The sequence below is a fragment of the Tetrao urogallus genome (genome assembly GCF_951394365.1).
Source record: "Tetrao urogallus genome assembly, chromosome: 14".
Lineage (NCBI taxonomy): Eukaryota > Metazoa > Chordata > Aves > Galliformes > Phasianidae > Tetrao > Tetrao urogallus.
In genome coordinates this window covers 17,618,376-17,639,750 of record NC_136827.1, presented here as the reverse complement: position 1 = coordinate 17,639,750, position 21,375 = coordinate 17,618,376, and the positions used below count along the sequence as shown (strand labels likewise).

The window sequence follows — 21,375 nt, the reverse complement described above, 5'->3', positions numbered from 1 at the left end:
ACATTTTTTCCTCTAGCTGTTACACTAACGTTCAGGTCTTCACACATTCTAAATAACTACAGGCTGGTTGGTACAAATAGAATTTCTCGAAGTTCTCCAAGGTCAGTTCCTCCAAAAAAGCAGTAACAAAACAAAAGAAGTACTACAGACATATTGGCCTTTTTTTCACCACGATAGGATCCAATCATGACTTAGAAAGACTTCTAGAATCAAAAGGAGGTGGCACAAACTATTAAATGCAGGCAGTGATGGTTCAACAGGGAAAGCCTGAAGCATTGTGCAACTGGAGTCACAAGCACAGCGACCTCAGGACAAGAGCTACGCAGAGACAGAAACAGAATATTGTTTGGGTTCTTAAATGGCACTTGGAACTGGAAGCACTGTGTCTACTTGGAGAGTACTCTGACACTACCAAGAAAAGTTACTGTATGAGCAAATGCACACACTGATCACACTAAGAAGCTACTGAGGGACAAAACACCAAGACAATGCACAAAATTGTCTTCTTGGAAAGACATTTCTTCAAATGTTTTTGTGAGATCGTATGGAGCTACATAGAGAATCACAGAATCATAGAATCACAAGGTTGGAAATGACCTGCAAGATCATCCAGTCCAACCGTCTCCTCATCACCATTGCCACCACAAGCACCAAGCAGATCTCACAGCTCCTCATCCGGGCGCCTCTTGAACGCTGCCAGAGACGGTGACTCCACCAGCTTCCTGGGCAACCATTGCAGTGCCTGACCACTCTCTGAGAGAAGTTATTCTTCCTTATGTCCAACCTAAACCTCCTCTGGTACAACTTGCGGCTGTTTCCTCAGGTCTTGTTTGTTGCCTGGGAAAAGAGGCCAAACCCCTTTTCACCACAATCTCCCTTCAGGAAGTTGCAGAGTGCAGTGAGGTCTCCCCTGAGCCTCCTCTTCTCCAGACTGAACAACCCCAGCTCCCTCAGCCGCTCCTCATAAGCCTTGTGCTCCAGACCCCTCACCAGTTTCGCTGCCCTTGTCTGGACACGCTCCTCAACATCTTTCCTGTAGTGAGGAGCCAAAACTGAACACAGTACTCAAGGTGCGGTGCGGCCTCACCAGTGCTGAGTACAGGGGATGCTCACCTCCCTGCTCCTGCTGGCCACACTATTTCTGATGCAGGCCAGGATGCCGCTGGCCCTCTTGGCCACCTGGGCACGCTGTGGGCTCACATTCAGCCGAGCATCACAACACCGCCAGGTCCTTCTCTTCCTCACAATCATCCAGCCACTCGTCCCCAGTCCTATAACTCTGCATGGGGTTGTTGTGACCAAAGTGCAGGACATGATACTTCGCCTTGTTAAATCTCATCCCATTCACCTCAGCCCAGCGGTCCAGCCTGTCTAAATCCCTCTGAAGGTCCTCCCTACCCTCAGGCAGATCCACACCACCTCCCAGCTTGGTGTCATCTGCAAACTTACCGAGGGTGCACTCAATGCCCTCATCTAGGTCATCAATAATGATATTAAACAAGATGGGCCCCAGTACCAACCCAAGGGGGACACCACTTGAAACAGGTCGCCAGCTGGATTTAACTCCATTCACCACGACCCGCTGGGCACAGCCCTGTAGCCAGTTCCTTACCCAAAGAAGTGTATATATCTGCTCAGACCATGGGCAGACAGTTTCCCCAGGAGAAGCCTGTGAGGGACCGTGTCAAAGGCTTTGCTGAAGTCTAGGTAGACCACATCAACAGCCCTTCACTCATCTACCAGGCTGGTCACCCACTCATAGAAGGAGATGAGGTTGGTCAAGCATGACCTGCCTTTCATGAACCCGTGCTGGCTGGGCCTGATCCCCTGGACACTGCGCACATGCCATGCAATCTCATCCAAGATGATTTGCTCCATAACTTTCCCTGGCACTGAGGTCAGGCTGACAGGCCTATAGTTCCCCGGATCCTCCTTACGGCCCTTCTTGAAGATGGGAGTCACACCAGCAAGCCTCCAATTCTCTGGGACCTCACCAGTTAACCAGGAGCATTGATAGATGGCCGAGAGGTGCTCAGCAATCACCCCCGCCAGCTCCCTCAGCACCCAAGGTGCAGCCCATCCTGTCCCATGGACTTGTGACAGTCCAGACGGAGGAGGAGCTCTCTGACTGTCCCCACTGGAATTGCTGGGGGCATATTCTGAGCAGCATCCCAGACTTCCAGATCAGGGCATAAAAAGCCCAGAGGATAACTGATCTGGCTGTTAAAGGCAGATGTAAAGAAGGCATTGAGGACCTCAGCCTTCTCCTTTTCCTCAGTGGCCACATTCCCTGCTGCATCAAGTATAGGATGAGAATTATCTTTGGTGGTTCTTTTGCCGTTGATATATTTATAAAAGGATTTTTTATTGTCTTTTACTGCAATGGCCAACCTGAGTTCAAGTTGGGCTTTCGCCTTCCTAACTTCCTCCCTGCATACCTTAGCTACTTCTTTGTAATCTCCCCAAGCAGCCTGTCCCTTCTTCCAGAGGACATAGACTCTCTTTTTCTCCCTGAGTCTCAGCAGTAATTCCTGGCTCATCAACACCGGTCGTCTTCCCCTACAGCTCGCCTTACGGCGCTCAGGACAACCTGTTCCTGTGCCTTTAAGATTTCTGTCTTGAGGCACATCCAGGCTTCCTGGGCTCCTTTACCCTTATGAAGCGACTCCCAAGGGACCCACGCTACAAGTGCCCTGAACCAATCAAAGGTACTGGTCTTGGCTGGGATTGGGTTAATTTCCTTCACAGCAGCTGGTATGATGCTGTTTTTCATTTGTGATGAAAAACGCATTGATCAAATCACTCATGTTTTAGTTGTTGCTAAGTAGTGCATAGAGTCAAGGACTTTTCTGTTTCTCACACTGCTCAGCTAGCAAGGAGGCTGAGGGTGCATGAAAAGCTGAGTGGGAACACAGTAAGGACAGCTGATCCCAACTGACCAAGAGGATATTCAATATCACATGATGTAATGCTCAGCAACAGAAGCTGGGCAGGGAAGAGGTAGCAGGAAAGGTGTTTATAGTTATGGCATTTGTCTTCTCAAGCAAATGTTACGCATGATGGAGTCCAACTTTGCATCTGTCTGCTGATGGGAAGTAGTGCGTATTTTGCTTTGCTTGTGCATGCAGCTTTTGCTTTACCTATTACGCTGTGTTTATCTCAGTCCTCGAGTTTTCACAACTTTATCTTAACAATTCTCATCTCAATCCATCTAAATTAGCAACTTACATAAGCTACAACTGCTTCCCTTCTCCATCTCCCTTGTAACATCCCTATTCCTTGCATTTCACTGTAAATAAATAATTACAGAATCCCTCTTGACACTTTTGATTCTTGAAAAAAGCAGTCACTGGACACACAAAAGATACTGTTCATTGGATGAATGCTAATTTTTCATCTCACATGTTGGAAGACAGAAGACACCGGGGAGAAAAAAAAAACCACAACAAGAATTCATAATACTGTGTACTAACGCCATCAAGAAAATACCATACAGTGAGCGGAGAAAATGTATGCCCACTGCTTTGCAATCAGCTCTCTTTCAAAGAACGGTATTTTACTTGCAAAGTAAGTAAAAAATTCTCTGCTAAAAAGTATTCGATACCCTGTTGGTCCTCAAATATTTATTTTACAACAAGAAGCACTATAGACATGCTCTACCTACTGGCCTAAAGAACATCCATCCAGCCCAGCATTCTACCTTCAACTGCACCAATAGTAATCAGCAAATGAAACACATCAGACCACTTTTTGGGGTCTATATATATCTTCATAAATCTTTCCAACATGCAAACTCATGTATGTGTCTTGCTAACAGGAAAGATTATCCAGGAATATGGCCATCTTTGCAGGTCAGAATGAAGCAAAGACAGAGTAGTAGAGGAAGCAATCTGGATATCATACAACTCTCCTGGGTTGTTTTGAACCTTCCCACCACCTCCAGAATCCCAGTTTCAACTACTGATCAGCCAACTCATCTTGCAACACTTATTGCAGTATGAATGCCTCCACAAACTCTCCATTCAAGCAAATAAGACCAAAATTCTGCAGCAGATGTAAACCCTGACACTACCACACACGGCCAGCATGTGCACTTTTTCTCCACATTTTTTCTTATTGCCAAGAAGGCTTTCAAGTAACATCTCAAAATTGATAGAAAGCATGCACACCTAAATCCAGCCCTGCAGAGTTGCAGCATCCTTACTTAACATTAAAAAAAAAAGATTTGCTCCCATAAAATCCCTTATGAAGATGACACTTTAGACTACAACATGCTTTTTTAGTAATACTGCTTTTCCAGTGTTAAAATACTATTTTAACAGCTTTCTGAAATGTTTGAAGTTCCCTGCTTTCCAGCGTTCTCCGTTTTCCTGCTTCAGAAAGGCAGAGATATAAAACTGTTCCTTATTTCTTAAAGGTGAACATGAGACTATGGACCACTAAGAAAAACCTTCTTCACAGGATACCATGAGAAAGCACAGTCCTAATTCAAAGTGTAGATGAGATTTTTTTTCCAATCTTCTTCAGACCCAGCTCACGTCATTATCTTAGAACAGTAATTCCTGAACTGGTGCCAAGTACTCACTTCTGACTGAATGAATTTTAAAAAGATGACACTTTCCTAACAGAACATCATTACAGAATAGAAAACTTCTGTTGGAATGGACCTTAAATCATCCAGTCCAACTGTCTGACCACTTCAGAACTAAACAAAAGTTAAAGAACATTACCGACGGCATTATCAAAAGCCTCTTCAACAACAGGCATGGGGACATCAACCACTTCTTCAGAAAGACGGTTTTGGTGTTGACTCCCCTCACAGAAAAGAGGCTTTCCCTGACGCCCAGTCTGAGCTTCCCCTATAGAAGCTTTGTGTTGTTCCCACACATCTTTTCATCGATTACCAGGGAAAAGAGACCAGGACCTCTCTCTCCACAAAAATGCAGAGGAATGAAGTTGCTTCCGAGCTCTTTTTTCAGACTGGACAATTCAAGTGTCCTCAGCCTCTCATCTTTTCAAACCTTTTACTGATTAACATTATCAAAGCAGTGTCCATTATACACAGAAAGATTCATTTCAATACTAAATATTCCACAGTACAGAACTAAGAAGAATTCACCGCGTGTATTTTAAACAGTTTGTATTCAGTAGTTCTTGTACAGACTTGGAAAACATGTTTAGAGACAACTGTATCATTAAAACAGTGTGAAACGGAAAGTTACTGATGAAAAAACTGGGTTGAGAACAGCAGCATTATAAGAACGCTATGAATTCAAATACGTCAAAAAACCCAACAAATTATTTCCTATGCTATCAAGCACAGAATTTGATTTTTTTCTTTGTTAAAGTAGTCTAACAAGTGTCACATGACTAATGAGGAAACAAATGAGTTACTTTTAGTTGTCCAAGCAAAACTCCTCCAGTTCACACAGCTAAACAACAGTAGGAACTGGCACTACAAACACTCTTTACATCATAATCACATTTGTATCAGATGGGACCATAATACAAGGGTACCAATATACGTCAAATTCAGTCTGTTACCAAAGCAGCTTTCCAGACCAGACCACAGCCCTAATGTGTTTCCACATTTCAGACAGTCTCAAACACCTCTCCTAATTTATTTCTCAATATCCCCTCTCCTATGTATTTATTTATTTACCTCCAGCTTAAATAAACAGGGCAGCAATAGTGCATCACCCAATCCTCTGAGATGGTTGGTAGCTGCCAGACTAGAGTGATTTGCAAAGCATGCCATCAGTCACAACGACTTCTAGGAGAAATGGCATGCACAGAGAAATGGACAGGCTGTCTGTCCAGAGTTCTTTCCACAATCTCTACCCGAGTGTCTCACTGCACTACACCAGAGACAAGCAAAACAAAACCAAAAGTGTTTAAACGCATTACACTAAATGCAAATTGCTGCAGCTGAAAACAGAATCGAAGACCTGAAACCACCAACCCCGACACAGAAGTACGTATTAAAACAAGAAACCTCACTTAGCCTGATCAAGTATACTTAACGTCTTCCCAGGAAACAGCACGGAAAAGTTGCGCGCACACGCAGCCGTACTTCAGCCATCACAAATCACAGCAGCTGAGGCCGCCGGGCTCCCTTCATCCGACCCACGCCCCGCCACCGCGCTCCCGCAGGCCGGACCACCGTTCCCCGGCCCGAAGCGCGTCCCGTCAGGCCCACGGGCGGCGCGGGCAGAGCTCCGTAGAGAAGGGCCGCCAGCACGGCGCAGCCGCGACCCGACCGGGGGGGAGGCAGCGCTCCGCGGCCGCGGCCCGTTCACCCCGCGGCCCGGCCCGGCCCGGCCCGCGCCCCGTCGCCGCTTCCGCCGCCGGGTCCTCACCGCCAGGTCCTGGGGCACCGCTCCGCTCATAGCCCGCACCGTGCCGCTCCGCCAGGCCCGGGAGGGCAGCGCAGGCCCAGAGTCCGGCCCCGCCGCCTCACCCTCGCCCGGCGCCGCCGCCAGCAGCAGCAGGAGCCGCTTTCCTACGGGGGAGGCCGCCACGTCCGCCATCCCCGCCGGACAGGAGCCTCCTCCGCCGCCGGCCCGAGCCCACCGACCGCCGCGGCCCGAGACACCGACGGAACGACCGCCCCTCTCCGGGCCTCCCAGCACCGCCCGCCCCGATCCCGGCATGCACCTCGCGAGGACGGCCTTCCCTCCCTCCTTCCTCTCCCCCACAATGCCCCGCGCAGCCGAGTTGGCTGGGCCGTTCTGGGACCGGCGGACGGACGGAGCCCTCCGGCCGCAGAGCTGCGGCGGCCGCGGACAGAACCTGGAGCAGTCGCGGAGCCGAGGGCCGATCGGCGGCCAGGTGCCTTAGGAGGAGGAGGCCTTCCTGCGGCAGAGATGCTTATGAACTCCAGGTTCAGTGTCTGAAATAACAGAAATTAAGGAGTTTTTACCTAAGTTTTGAGGTAAATGGACATCATAAAAAAGATACAGTAACAGCTGTAGAAGTGGGGCCTGAGTTGCTTCAGATGGTTCTGAGTTGGCCCAGTAGTAAATGCAATATTGCTAGTCTGGGTTCTTCCCTGTTAGCTGATGCATTTTTTTAATGGCATTATTAGGGGATAATTATGATATATCGTACCGTGTGGAGATGGGGTCAGGAAACCCAAAGCACAGATGGGACTCTACTTGGTGAGGGACATGAAAAATAACCAGGGATTCTACAGGTGTGTTGGTCAGAAGAGACAGGCCAAGAAGAGTGCATCCCTTCTGATAAGTGAGAAGGGAGAACTGGAAACAGACACAAAGAAGGCTGAGGTGCCCAACTAGCTCTGTGCCTCAGTCTTCACAGGCAGCCAGAATGCATGTTTCCCTCACATCCTTGAACCTCTAGGTGGGAACTGGGGATGCAAATTCCCTCCCACTGTAAGAGAAGAGCAATTTGAGAAGAGCAATTTGTTTTTGAGAATAAACGTGTACAAGAGTATGAGGTCTGATTACATGCATCCCAGGGACTTGAAGGAACTGATGGATGTGGCTGCCAATCCATCAGTTTTGAAATCCATCATATTTGAAAAGTTGTGGCTGTTAGGTGAAGTCCCCCATGACTGGAAAAAGGGAAACATCACTCATTTTTGTGAGAAAGGAAGATCTGGGGAACTACATGCTAGTGAGCCTCATGTCTGTGTCTGGGAAGATAATGAAACACATCCTCCTGGAAGACATATTGAAGCACGTGAGGGACAAGCAGATGATCTGAGAGAGCCAGCATGGCTTCACCAAGGGCAGATCATTCCTGAACAATCTGGTGGCCTTCTATGATGGAACAACAGCATTAGTGAACAAAGAAAAGGGCAACTTATGTCATCTACCTGGAATTGTGCAAGGCCTTTCATGTGATCCTGCACCACATCTTCATCTCTAAATTGAAGAGAGATGTGGGTTTGAAGGCTGAACTATTCAGTGGATAAGGAATTGGTTAGAAGACCAAAGCCAGAAAGTTGAGGTCAGCAGCTCTATGTTCAGGTGGAGGCCAGTCATAAGCAGTGTCCTCCAAGAGTCAATCTTAGGACTGGTACTCTTTAACATCTTTATCAGTGACACAGATGATGGGATTGAGTGCATCCTCAGCAAGTTTGCAGACGACAAGCTGAGTGGTGCAGCTGATATGACAGAAGGAAGGGATGCCATCCAGAAGGACCTGAACAAGCTCAAAAGGCAGACCCATGTAAGCTTAATGTGGTTCAACAAAACCATCGGTAAGGGCAATCCCAGATACATATACAGACTGGGAGAAGAACTCACTGACAGCAGCTCTGGCTGAGAATTTAGGGACTTGCAGCCCAGAAGGCCAACAATATCCAGGGCTGCATCATAAGAGGGGTGGCAGCAGAGCAAGGGAGGGGATCGTCCCTGTCTTTGCCCTCATGAGGCCCCACACAGAGTATTGCATCCGGGTCAGAGGCTCCCAGCACAAGAAAGATGTGGAGCTGTTGGAGAGGGTCCAGAGGAGGGGCACAAAGATGATCTGAGGGCTGGAGCACCTCTCCTACAAAGGCAGACTGAAGGAGCTTGGCTTGTTCAGCCTGGAGAAGGCTCCAGGGACACCTCATGTGGCCTTCCAGTACTTAAAAGGAAGATTACAAACAGGAGGGAGACTGACTTTTTATACAAGTCTGATAGCAATAGGCCAAGAGGAATAGTTTTAACTAAAGGAGGGGAGATTTAGATAAGGTGTGAGGGGGAAGTTTTTCACTGAGGGTGGTGAGGTGCTGGAACAGGCTGCTCAGAGAGGTTATGGATGTCCCATCCCTGGATGTGTTCAAGGCCAGGTTGGATGGGGCCCTAGTGCTTGATCTAGCGACTGGCAACCCTGGCCACGGCAGAGTGGTTGGAACTAGATGATCTTTGAGGGCTCTTCCAACCCAAGCCATACTGTGATTCCAATATATTAATAGGATGCTGTTGTCATGATTACCTAATGCATTTCAACAGCCCTCATGTAGAATAGTGCAGTGTCCTTTTCAGCATGCTCGTACAACAACTTAGTTCTTCAGAAGTCTACGTGCAGCTTTACACCTCTGTTCGTGCATTCAAGACACAGTAGCACTGACTGAAACTAGAATGAGTAGATGCTACTCCTGACATCAGAACAAGGATGTTCTTGTGAAAATCATTTTTTTTTTCTTTACTGTTTTCTCTGAGTCACAGTTAACTTGACAGTGAATCATGATCAGCAGAGACAAGTTGCTTGCTTTCACCTACGTCTATTCAAAATGATTGTGCCAGGTTGTTTACACTAAGTGGCAGTATTTCATCTTTGTTACTTTCTGGTTACAGGGATACAATCAACTGTAATAGGAAATGGATACAGTAATGCCCAAATACCAGTTTGCAGATTGCCTGTCCTCAGAATTGTATTTCTTTATCCCCTTATCTGTATTCCTTATCAATTGTCTGATGTTAGCCCTGATGTGGGATGCTGATAAAATAGTGGACAGATTTCAAGACAGATTATTTTATTTAGAGAGAGGCTCAAAAGACTCTTTTTTGCAAGCTGTGTCTGCCCTACGTATTTTAAAGAACTATGAAGAACTTACGAATTTCTGCAATAAGACATAAACCCGTAACTGGAAAAAAGAGGAATTGGTTATTTTTCAGCCTTCTTGAAACATCTATTTAACCTAAAACTTTGGGGGAGGAAAAGAAAAAAAAAGCCACACATTTGACTTGTGAGAAAGCAAGTAAGTATGAGTACTGGGCTACATCCAAAGCTGTCTCTTAAGCCCTGAAGATGACTGCTTTTTTCAGTCTTTGTTGATAGTGAGTCTCCAGAATCCAAAGAAAGTCATTCACTATTGGGATTGAGGGAGTAATTATGTGGAAAACCAAACCCATCTTTTGTGATAAAAGTGGGACTGATGCAGACAATTATATGTACATGCTTTTTTTTGTTTGTTTTTTGTTTTTTGGTTGGTTTTTTTTTTTGCTTTTATACCCCCTCCCTCTCCCACCCCCTTCAATGTATGCTGTATTTCAGGTTTCAGGCCACCACTTCCACAGACAGCAGCCACATTCTTTGGAGAAGTTTATTAAAATATATCCAAGAAGTAATCAAACATTATCTAATAAGTCAGGAGAGAACTGAGCGAAACATCTGTACAGAGGACAGTGCTGTAAGCTTTTGTTTTACATGCTTTATTTCAATGTTTCACAGTTTAGTTATTGTCTACAAAAATATATTTCTGAAACTCTGAGTCCTCTATAAAAAAGCTGGTCAGCAGCAGTGACCCTGACAAACAGAATGTACCTTGGGACAGTATAAGCACCTCCTGTAAGCAGGTTAGTGAAGGTAGGGCACTCCTGCCTCACCCTAGGAAACTTCTGTTCTTTGGGAATAAAGCTATGCACTAGTTCTGAAGGAGGGTATTTTAAGAGGGGAAAAAAACATCCTTCCACTTCTGTATACTGCACTAAAGGAGGAGCTGTGAGTCAGTTTATCACACATGAGAGGATGCTGTTGAAATAACTTGGCACTCATGGGATGGGGAAGACCACAGTATACTTCGGTACTGGTCATTTTTCTATGAGCTGTCTGTTCAGAACAGCCTTTGGTCTGGTGATGGCAAGATTAGTCCATGCACAGAGGTACAGACGGAATACAGGCAGAGCAATTCTACAAACACAAAGAGAGCCCTTCGCTGAGGATGTCATGGTCAAGGTTCCATTCAATTTCCACCTCAGCATTTTTTGCTGAGGCTCTCATCAAGGGAGATGTTGCCTTCATATCCAATCACTCTGCATGGTGTTGGATAAAGCAGAGCCACTATTGCTGTCACATTCCACCCATAAGAGGAGAGAAGGGATGCCTAGATTCACAAATAGAATCACCAGTGCTATCAGCTAGTGCTCCTCAGCATCCATAACAAAGTATTTCTTACATCAATTAGTTACTCCTACATTTACTAGTCATCAAATACAAAGAGAAACTCGAAATGTCCCCTAGAAGAGATCTTCCCACTCTTCTTCAGAGTGCACAGAGCTGCCTGACCGATCTTAAAAATATATACATAGACGGAAATAGATATGCTGCCTTTAACGAAAAGCATCTACCTTGCATTGTGCTCTAAAATAGAGACGATGAACATACTCTGATTCTCTGTACTCACTAAGGTTGTAACTAGAAGCACCTTACCACAAAATAATCTGCAGACGTTAACCTCTATGCAGAGCAAGAATTTTTAAGAGCAAATAAGGAAACAGTAGTTATGGACAGACTGCTCCCCTAATGCAGTAATAGACAGATCAGCTCTCAGTACCTGAATGAAACATTTTCCCCCCCCATCCGTCTGTCAGAAGAACAGCTTTCTGAGTTAGCAGTTTGCAAAATGTAGGTTACCTAAAAATTACAGAAATCAGAAAGGAGCTGCTGGTTATTTTAGGTACGACTCAAACTGAACTGCTTCTGACTCTAAGCTTTCATTCAGAAGAATTCTCTTGTCACTTGCACCTAACAGCAGTCCCAGTCTGACCTGGTAAACCTGAGCAGCCAAGGAGGTATATGGATTTTAATTAGAATCAGCATGATCCATGAAACACAGAAGCCAACCTTCACTAACACAAATACCTTATGAAAAAAAGACGCTCAACACTAAAGAACAAATATCTCACTCATGATGAACAGTTAAAAAGTGTTAAATCGGCAAAGAAACACCTGAAGCTTACATCTTGCCTATTTTTCTTTCTTGAATTGCCAAAGTTTTTCTGTTTTTGTGTGATTGGAGGGGTGGCGGCAGCACAGACTGGCGGGCGCATACAGGGAAAGGAATGAATCACTTCACTGTGTCATTAGTAAACTAGATAGTAAGCTATTATATAAACACATAAAAACAGGGAAGAGCCTAAAATCTTTGCTACTCTGAAGGCTTTGCTCAACTTCTTGAACTGTAAACAGCCTAAACAGATTATTTCATCCACTCCTCAAAGTGCATTTCCAATCTGTTCCTGCCTATTCAGCTCCCAGTCACAGACACACAAAAGGAATCAAGCAAGGCAGGTAACACCACACACAGGGTATGCCTCCTGTGTAGCACCTAGTATAACAAGATAAAACACACAGAATATTTAGAATTAAGGAAAATCTCCTGGGGAATCTGTTTTGCTGAAGGCTCCACCCCCCTCAAAGAAGTGAATCGGTTGGGACAGAGAAACAGAAAAATACTTCAGAATAACAATCCTGCCTTGGCTTCAGGTGATAACATAATTGTGTTCTCCTTTATGAATAAGCTTTTCTCCTACATGAATAAGCATTGTGATACTAAAAAAAAAAAGCGCTCAATTTTACTCTGCTCTCTACTGAAGATACAACATATGCTAGTAGAGCTACGCTAACTAGGCTAATTTGGTCAAGCCTTAAAAGCTTTCTCCATTAGCAGAGACTAGTGTCACTAGCACTGCTGTGCTACTCCTAATTGGTGCAGTTATGCCTACAAAGCTCTGTAGAACACAGCTTAGAATTTTAACGTCATGTACTCTGTGAATAAACAGCGTCATCAGACTGAGGTACGTGTGTGCAAGGAACCAGCAACTGCAGCTGCAAATTATTGCTACTTGCTGTCTCCCAGTGCAATTTTTTCCTATTTCTGCATTTTCTCATCTTCTCTGAGGTACATTCACATAGGTAAATTATTTTGAAGCCTTGCAAACACAGTGGCCACTGGAACACATTTGAAGACTTTTAAAATTCGTTTCAAATTATTTACAAGGCTGACTTTGAAACTGTTATTTTTATCTTCAGGCCTAGTACTGCATAGACAAAACTTACAGTCACGAACAAGCACTGCTTGTGCTGTCCGTTCTCATAGAAAACCTTAATTAAAACAAGCAAGGTAATGCACAGAGCTGAAGTTGCATTTTACTGACAGCATAATACAGACAAATCACAACTTCTCCAATTTATTAATCTTTTTCTGATATTTCCCATGTCTACACTTTGAGAGGTACAGCCAAAAGGAACTTACACTGCTACAACTGAAAAACATGCCCTGAAGTCTGCTGTTAGGGACACTGAAGGCCATCCCTGATCAGGAGGCATTACCTCTTCTATATTCAAGTGCACTAAAACAGTTCCCTGTCACAGACAACTGAGGCAGACACATAGGAAAAAAACACTGGTTAAACTAAGTATTTCCAAGGGGAGGCAAGGTCACTGCTGCCCTGCCCCAGAGAAGGAGAAAGATTCACCAAGAGATTATAACTAAAAGGGTTACAAAAATAAAGGCAAGACCTAAAGTTTGCCAGTAATGAAATGCATTGTCCTGCCCTGCATTAACAAGAAACAGTCTCTGCAGGGTGTTAAAGAAAGTCCTAGCAGAAGATACTTTTTTTTTTTTTTTCTTTTTTTTTTTTTTTTTTTCCCCTGCTGCCAGAGAAGAGAAGATAAAGATGCTGCTACTGATCAGCAGGAATCTCTCTGTCTGCATCCAGTTTGCTTGTCTCTCCTGGGGAAGGGGTACGCGGTGCAGAGTGGGAAACAGAAGGGATCCCATGAGCTACAATCCCTTCCACTACTGGTGGTTCTGGTAGCCCAGGGGTGGTTACTCCCACTACTCCTGGAGGAAACCTGAAACCAATAGAAACATAGAAATTACATGCTTGTCTAGCAGTTATGCAAGGGGAAAAGAGATGCGTATGCCCTCAGGCAACTGAATACAAATCCCTCCTTTAAGTAGAGCTGCTCCAAAACAGAACACACGGAAAGTCTCCAGAGCTGAAGAACAGTAGTTACCACCCATTACCAATTTACACTCGTTCTCAGACAGGCAGAAGCAGCTCTAAGTCACCTACTAAGCATTTGGAAGACAGGTGCAAAAATCGGAACCAGTGGGAAACAGCATGAGTCACAGTGTGGAGGCAGCCTGAAGAACTGGCCTCTCCAACAACAGAAAGAATGCAATCTACCACCTATCTTCCACTGTGCTCCAACACAGAAAAGAGCTAAACTAGAAAAACAGTCAAAATAAGATGAAAAATGGTAAAGACACCTATGAATTGCTAATAACCCTTTACTTCCATGTGGTCTCCTTATACCTTCCTTCTCCATAAATACATCAGAATCTGCGTAGATATCTCAGAGAAAGGAAGATAATATATTTCCTATTTTACAGAGAGGAGAAAAACAGATGGGAAACAAGCAATCCACAATCACTTGGCAGGTCTGTAACTGCCTGAAATATAACCCATTTAGGCCACTGCCTGAAACTACTGGACAATGTCTTTTTAAAAGTCCTCATCTGTGATGCAGGTAAGAACCATGTTTTATTTATAAAGCCACAGCAATATACACACCTTCTGTATGTTAAGATCCAGACCTCTTTTCAGGCATCCAGCAGGCTTTCTTATATTAATATATCTATTGGAAAGGTCTTGCAAGCATTAGGAAAAATCAACCAGTACCCAGCTGGAACTAAGCACGTTTCTGGAATGGATTCAGGAGTACTGCTCTTAAGTTTTTGCACAAAGCTCATTTACAGTGTATAAAGGTACGAAAGCACATCTGCTTGTAGGTACAAGCCGTTCTCAAGCCCCAACAGTGATGGCTGACTTATTGCAGCAGGAAGATATGTTTGGAAGCAATAACTCAGACAACCTACATATCTCACCTGTACGCTGCAGCTCCATTGAGTTCTGGGTGGACACTTGCAGGATCAATACCGGACCACTGAGCTGCTAACAGCAAATACTCCTTATTAACACAGTTCCTCAAAGCGTCAGGAATATGACCTGTGGGAACACCAAGAATGACAAACAAAACAAACAAACAAATAAAAACAGGAGACAAATAGCAGGGAAACAGGAGACAAACAGAAGAAAAGTAAAAAGGAAATGCTCAGTATCTTTTCCATCTACTCCCATATGATAACGATGTTCAGAGGAGTCTCCCTTGCCCAACAGAGGAAACTGATCCTTCCTCACCACTTCCGTGACCTTGGGAAAACCATTGGCCACATAAACTGCAATTGCCAAGGCTTACCTTCCCTAAGAGACAAACTGCTACTCCAAAAAAAGTGTACAAAGTAACTGTCAAAGGAATTATTGCAAAGGATTTAGAAAACTTAGTAAGAGATTGCAACTCTTATGCCTTCCAAAGGAAGGAAAGTGTCACTTCAGCATTAGTTACTAGATTCTCAAGAAGCAAAGAGACAACTATCAACTCACACTCCAGTTCCAGAAAGTAGTTAATGAGCCTAATATTTAAAGAACAGTTAGCAATTTCAAATCCATAATCCTTGCAGTGAACTAACAAAAAGACTCCTAATTTATCAACAGCTGCAGAGCACAGTCTTCCTCATTACCTGTAATAGCTCTGCGGATCTCTTTAGCTGCATCTTCTCTGGATTCAATGGAAGCCTGCTCGCTGTACCAGGCAGTGTGTGGGGTGCAGATCACATTGGGTGCATCTTTTAAGGGCCCCTGAGCAAAGCTGTGGGGAAAAAAAAAAAGAAAAAAAAGTGGTTTCTCTCCAGAAGTGATGAACCCACCTGTCCTCTCAAGTATCACTGTAATTTAAATAAAAAAGAATCATCCACTGCATGAATCATAGGATAACACAGGCATGCAGGCGCAGTTTTACCTGAAAGGCTCAGATTCGTGTACATCCAGTGCCGTTCCTCTGATTCTCCCCTCTTTCAAGGCTTGTGCTAAGGCTTTCTCATCGACCAGACCTCCCCGGGCTGTGTTCACTAAGAAGCAGCCCTGGCGCATCTGGAAGAAGAAAAACATGAAGTGCGTTGATAAAGAGACTTTTCAGGGGAGCAAAGTGAATGCTGGGAAGTCTACTGGAAATGAGCAGCAGCCTGCAGTGATTAGATGAGGCCTGGACGAACTAGGAGTGCTCTCACTGCAAAGCTAACCACAGGGGAAATGCCTGCAAGCAATGCCCAAGAAATTTGCTTTTAAAATGAACAAACAAAAACCACAAAAAAGACAACAAGGGCAAAAGTGGAACTCTCAAGTTTTGCACTCCATATTCATCCTACTACTTTAAAGAAGAAAGAGGACATGAATCAAGTACACAGCTATACAAAACTGGACTGTTGTATCCAGATGCCTCTCATGAAAGCACAGAAAAACATTCACAAACTACTGGAGTAGAGCCCGAGACTGGCTTTGCAGTGGGCTCGAGCAGAAAGACTTTGGCAGAGCAGTGTAAAGAAGCTTATAGTCCCAGCCACAGCATATCTAGCTCTAACCAATACAGCCAGTTATGAATTTTAAAGGCAATTTGAAATTACTTAATCACTTAAAACATTCTTAATAATAATTCTTAACAAATTACTTGGCAAGAAAATATAATCCTATTTTTTTCTTATCAAGAAATTCTATAAGCACAAAGCACAGGCACCCAGGTCCACATGCTCCCAGCCTCCAAAGGCAGCAGGAGGCACACGGTAGAGGCAGCAGGATTCACACGCTCTCAGCCTCAGTGAAAGCAGCAGTTTCTGTTTGCATTCATTTCCACAGTGTTCTGTGGAGGAAATCAAGCTCCTGCTGCACCTGTTTAATAGTGAAGTCATTGATGAGGTGATGGTTATGTTCATTCAGGCTGCAGTGCAATGTGATGCAATCGCTGTGCATTAGTAGATCCTGCAGGGTTCCTACTCGCTGTAAACCCAAGGATCGCTCCACTCCATCCGGCAGATAGGGATCATAGAAAATCACGTTGAAGCCAAAGGACTTGGCTCGCAGAGCCACTGCCTGTCCAACTCGGCCTTCACAAAAGAAAACCCACAATCATCAAGGAAAGGTAAAACAAACTTTAAAGACAAGATACTGGGGTAGACTGGGAGCCTACGCTGGAGTTTACTGTCAAGGCCCAAGGTAATGCAGCCCTGAACATTGCTAGGATTGCCATAGCAACCCAGAGTAGGCAATTCAGTGTTGATCCCATGTGGCTAATTCTAGTTCTTCCCCATGCAATAGCCTAAAAGGAGCTCTGTTTTTCAAATCAAGCCTGTACCCTGTTTCAGAGGCAGTAAGAACTTGAAGGAAATGGAAGCTTTCAGGCAGCTTTGTTACTGATACAGAGCCTTGTATACAGGGAAACAGTCACTGAGAAGAGCTGCCTGAAAATTCCAATTCTTCTAACAACACGGACAAGGAAAAAAAATCCCCAAACCCATGACATATACCCAACTCTTCAAGATGTGCATCATCACAGAATAGGGCACTAGCATTTCTTATGAGTCAGTGTGTTTCACAATGAACAGCTGTAGAATTATCCTCTTTGTTTTTCCTCTCCAGTCTGTGACTCTTTTGGTTCCCAAAGACGTTCGGTTTACTTTTCAGCCTAACGATTCCCATCACTTACCCAGTCCAATGATGCCCAAAGTCTCCCCACGGATACGCACAGCACCTCCGGCCACTTCTCGAATCTGCTCTACACTTGAAGCTCGATTCCCCTCCCGCATGGCCTGATGCAGCCACGTAACACGTCGATAAAGGTTCAAGATGTGGCAGAGGGTGGAGTCAGCAGTCTCCTCAACTGAGGAGGAGGGGATGTTGCAAACTGCAATGCCTACAAAGCCATAGAGTTCATGAGATTTTTACTGTCACATGATGATAAAACAAACCAAAATACAACTCTCTAGGCAGAAGTACTGAAACATAATTCAGTGCTCCAGAACTACTACCAAGAAATGCAGAATTCATTTCAAAAAGTCGTTCTACAGCAACATAGACAGGACCAGACAGCTTTTTAACCCCAAGGAAATACCATCCCTTCCTTATATACAGATATTAATTTGACACCCTAACCAGCTTAAAAAAAAAATCGAAACAAAAAAAACCACCAGGCTGAAATGAGGACAAACAGATCACACAAGTGACAAAGGAAAACTGGACAAGTTTTCTACATTGAAAGATGCACGCATTCCTGTGGTACTCTTGGACAGACTGTGGAAGAATTAAGATGACAGATGGTTAAGCTCTTTCATGCCTCACTGACCAGATGCTGACTGCAACTAACAGCTTTTCCACGAGCAACGCTAATTACTTAATTCATTAATTGTAGAGAAAAAACACAGAAGTTTGAAATTATATTCAAAAATAATGACATGTAATATATGTGCTCTAGGAAAACATACAGCCACAAAGGACCATAAAACAAAGGCCAGAGCCACCAGGTAAATTACTAACACCAACAGAGTGAAGGTGCTGCAAACCTTAAGAAAGATTACTGGCGGGAAACGGAAAGCTGTTAGAGCACAGTAACAAAACCTGGTCAAGCCTGAACAACCTGCCCCCTCAAGAAAACAAAACAAAAATCACAGAGGGACAGGCAGCATATGGCTTCACTGCCACTATCCTTCATTCAACAGCCTTCTGTTGAAAGGCCTTCTACCCCCAACAGGGGTAACAAGGTAACACCTCTTTGGAAGAGACTTTTTTTAATCTGGCAAAATTTTTAGCAAAAAAAAAAAAAACAACTTGATTAAAAAAAAAAAAAAAAAAAGGGCCTATTCTGAACCATGACCCTGGCCACTTGACAAAACAAGCACACTTTTCCTCCTCAAAAGTCCACCAGTATCTAAAAATTAGGGTTAAAATTAAGGTAATCCTTGGAAAGAAATTCAGCAGTGCACCACAAGAGATATTCAACTAACTTCAGATCACAGCTTCATCCCTAGCCATTAGGAAAGCAAAAGCTATGCATGATCCCAGCAATGACTCCTTTTATCTATCAAACACTTTGTAATTGTGTCACAATGCCACACATTTTGTTTGGAGAAGATGAATAGAGCAGACAGGGAAACCCAACTAACTTCTTTTAATTTCACTAGTTAGCAGCTCATTCATCTTCAGAAAAGCATTCATTTCTTACATAAGTAGGCACATATTTGTGTTTACACCCAATGATATTTGCATGGTAGAAAGCACACACACAACCCTTTGGACCAATCAGAGGATTGGGAACATGTAAAAAACAGTATCATACCTCGGAATGAATTAAAGAGACTGGCTAAGCATGGAAATAATCATTAATTGTCCACTGAAAATTTGGCTATGAGTAAGAAGGATCACACTAGCTCTCCTTAAAGCAAAAATGGCAAGAAGCAATTTGATGGTGAAAGAACTTTGCCTGTTTAGCTTGAGTGCAGAATGAGGAGGAAAAGGAAAGCTTTGAATCTGAATCAAAAACATCCATGGTAACACTAAGCAGAGAACCCTAGGAGAGGACTAGGTTCGAACGCAACCCTGAAGTGCAATGGCAGGGTAAGAGGTGGAGGCCTTGCAAGGAAATTAGCAATCTTTAGCTGAATGGTTCAGTCGAAAACACTCTTTAGACTTCAGTCAGGCACTAGACAAAATTGCATTCTTCATTTGTTTACAGCTCTTCTGTTCCTACAGACCTCGGAACTGTACTGTCTACCACAATTTTAGATATAAATACTTGCACTTAGTTTAAGCTTAATTTAATTTGCATTAAGAAAGCTTTCAAAACACTGGAACAACCTCAAGACAGAAGGTAAGGGATTCTTAGCTGATCCATCTCCCTAAGGAAGCTACAAAGTTTAAAAGCCACACTGCCATATCTTTAGTAAGAAAAAGCAATTTTTGTCACCTGATACAGAGACTCTTCCCATGCCTTAAATCCAAAGTTCTTAAGTATTCCGTAAAATGTTGTACCAGAATCTGCCTGCTATAAAAACGTAAAAGAAACTCACTAAACTAGCATCTACAATGAGCCTACCCAGCATCAGCATTTGAATGATGTTTTCAGACATCAGTTTGCACAATCATTTTCCCACAACCAATCCAAAACTGCCTCACCGAGGAGTTATGTAGACATTGTATTTTAAGTTCCTGAACTCCAGACAAATTCAAAGAATCTGCCTCTTCAGCAGAAAAGTTTGAGATCTGAGAATCTTCCTTTCAGGCCATCCAACAGCTCAGATATTTCCCTGCTATGTAAATATGCAGCTCCATGGGAGCTCCCACTAAGCAGCTCCGAACCTTTTCAAGTAAAGGTTTCAAACGTACTCAGTTATAAAAGCAGAAAAAATGTAGAGTGTTCTGACTCCTCATTCAGTTCTGATCACAAAAGAGCCAACATGGCATCATCATACCTAATTCTGCAGCAGATTTGATGTCAACATTGTCATAGCCACTGCCAATACGCACAATGACCCTGAGGGCTTTGAATTTCTCCAGATCCTGACGAGACAGTGTAATGGTGTGATACATCAGAGCTCCTACTGCTTCATTCAGTACCTACAACAGAAAGAAGTTCAAATCAATCTTTGCTTCCTTACTCAAAGAAACAGAGCTTTACATTTAAATGCTCTCATGTTTTCTTCCTCACCTTCTCATGGATTTCCTGAGTTGACTGAGCATCACAAAATGCAACTGTAGCAACATCCTTCAGGATGGGCATCTCCACAGTGCAATCTCTTCCATCCAAGAGCGCAACCAGTGGCCGTGATGGCATTGGGCCATTCACAGCAGGAGGCCGTATGCCTATTAAGAAAGTCAACAGGAGTGGTTACTTGAAAGATAAGAACACTGGAGCCCTCAACAGAGGTCCAAGAAGTCCCTCAACAACTAGGAAATGAATCTAGGAGGAAAAATAAATAGTACTCCCATCATTGATTCAAATTTTAATTTTTTTTAAAGCTCAATCATTAACAAGGTAACGGAAACGACATACTCGCAAGCACATCACCTTACTCGAGAATCCTAAAACAAACAGCACTCGCTTCAGGCCCAGCCTGCATTACACCGCCACGCTCCGGCTCAGTATTCCGTTCCGTTCCCTTCTTAAGCGTGCGGAAGGACCCCCGAGTTCATGGCGTCCCTGACAGCCGACCCCCGCCGCCCCTTCCCGGCCGAAGCTCTGCCTGCGGCTCAGCGCCAGGCACGCCAACGGTGCCGCAGAGGAAAGCGTCGGAGGAGGAGCGCGCCGGGGAGCGGCCGGAGGGCCCAGGTCGTGCGGGGAGCGCCGAGGCCGGATCCCCGCCGCATAGAGGCGGCCGCAGCACGGGGCCGAGCCGCCCGCAAGGCGCCGCCACGGCCGAGGGGCGCCTACCCGCCTCACCTTCACAGATCCGATCCAGCCGCTGCCGCTTCACTTTGTGCCGGTCCATGGGCCGGGCCGGGCCGGCCGCGCCGCGCCGCGCCAACGCTCCGCGCCGTGGGGGAACGCCGCCGGCTCCGGCGGGAAAGCAGAAGGGCAGGGCCGCGGCCCCGCGCCGCGCGGCACAGCAGCCGCAGAGGCGTCGCAGACGGAGCGCCCCTCGCTTCCGCTTCCGCTTCCGGCTGCCGCCGGCGCGCGACGCCGCGCCCCGCCCCACAAACCTTTGCGGCGCGGCAGGGAGGGGAACCGCGCGGTGCCGATGGGCGGCCGCCG

The 21,375-nt window shown here is 44.9% G+C and overlaps 2 protein-coding genes across 2 annotated transcripts in view; both read right to left on the bottom strand.

Moving 5' to 3' along the window:
* KDM3B (lysine demethylase 3B) overlaps positions 1–6,530 on the bottom strand; it is a gene marked incomplete at both ends in the record, with an annotated part of 48,362 nt that extends 41,832 nt beyond the window's left edge. The window contains one exon of the mRNA XM_079542382.1: positions 6,360–6,530. Within this exon, the coding sequence (XP_079398508.1) occupies positions 6,360–6,530 (171 nt within the window). The remainder of the gene's footprint in view (positions 1–6,359) is intronic.
* A 6,673-nt stretch (positions 6,531–13,203) lies between these two features.
* LOC306951794 (C-terminal-binding protein 2) lies at positions 13,204–21,112 on the bottom strand (the record flags this gene model as incomplete). Its single annotated transcript, XM_079542344.1, has 9 exons — positions 13,204–13,590; positions 14,630–14,750; positions 15,323–15,450; positions 15,601–15,731; positions 16,524–16,738; positions 17,338–17,544; positions 20,096–20,240; positions 20,332–20,486; positions 21,064–21,112. 9 exons carry the CDS (start codon positions 21,110–21,112, stop codon positions 13,419–13,421), a joined length of 1,323 nt encoding a protein of 440 aa, XP_079398470.1. The 3' UTR covers positions 13,204–13,418.
* Between the last annotated feature and the right edge of the window lie 263 nt (positions 21,113–21,375).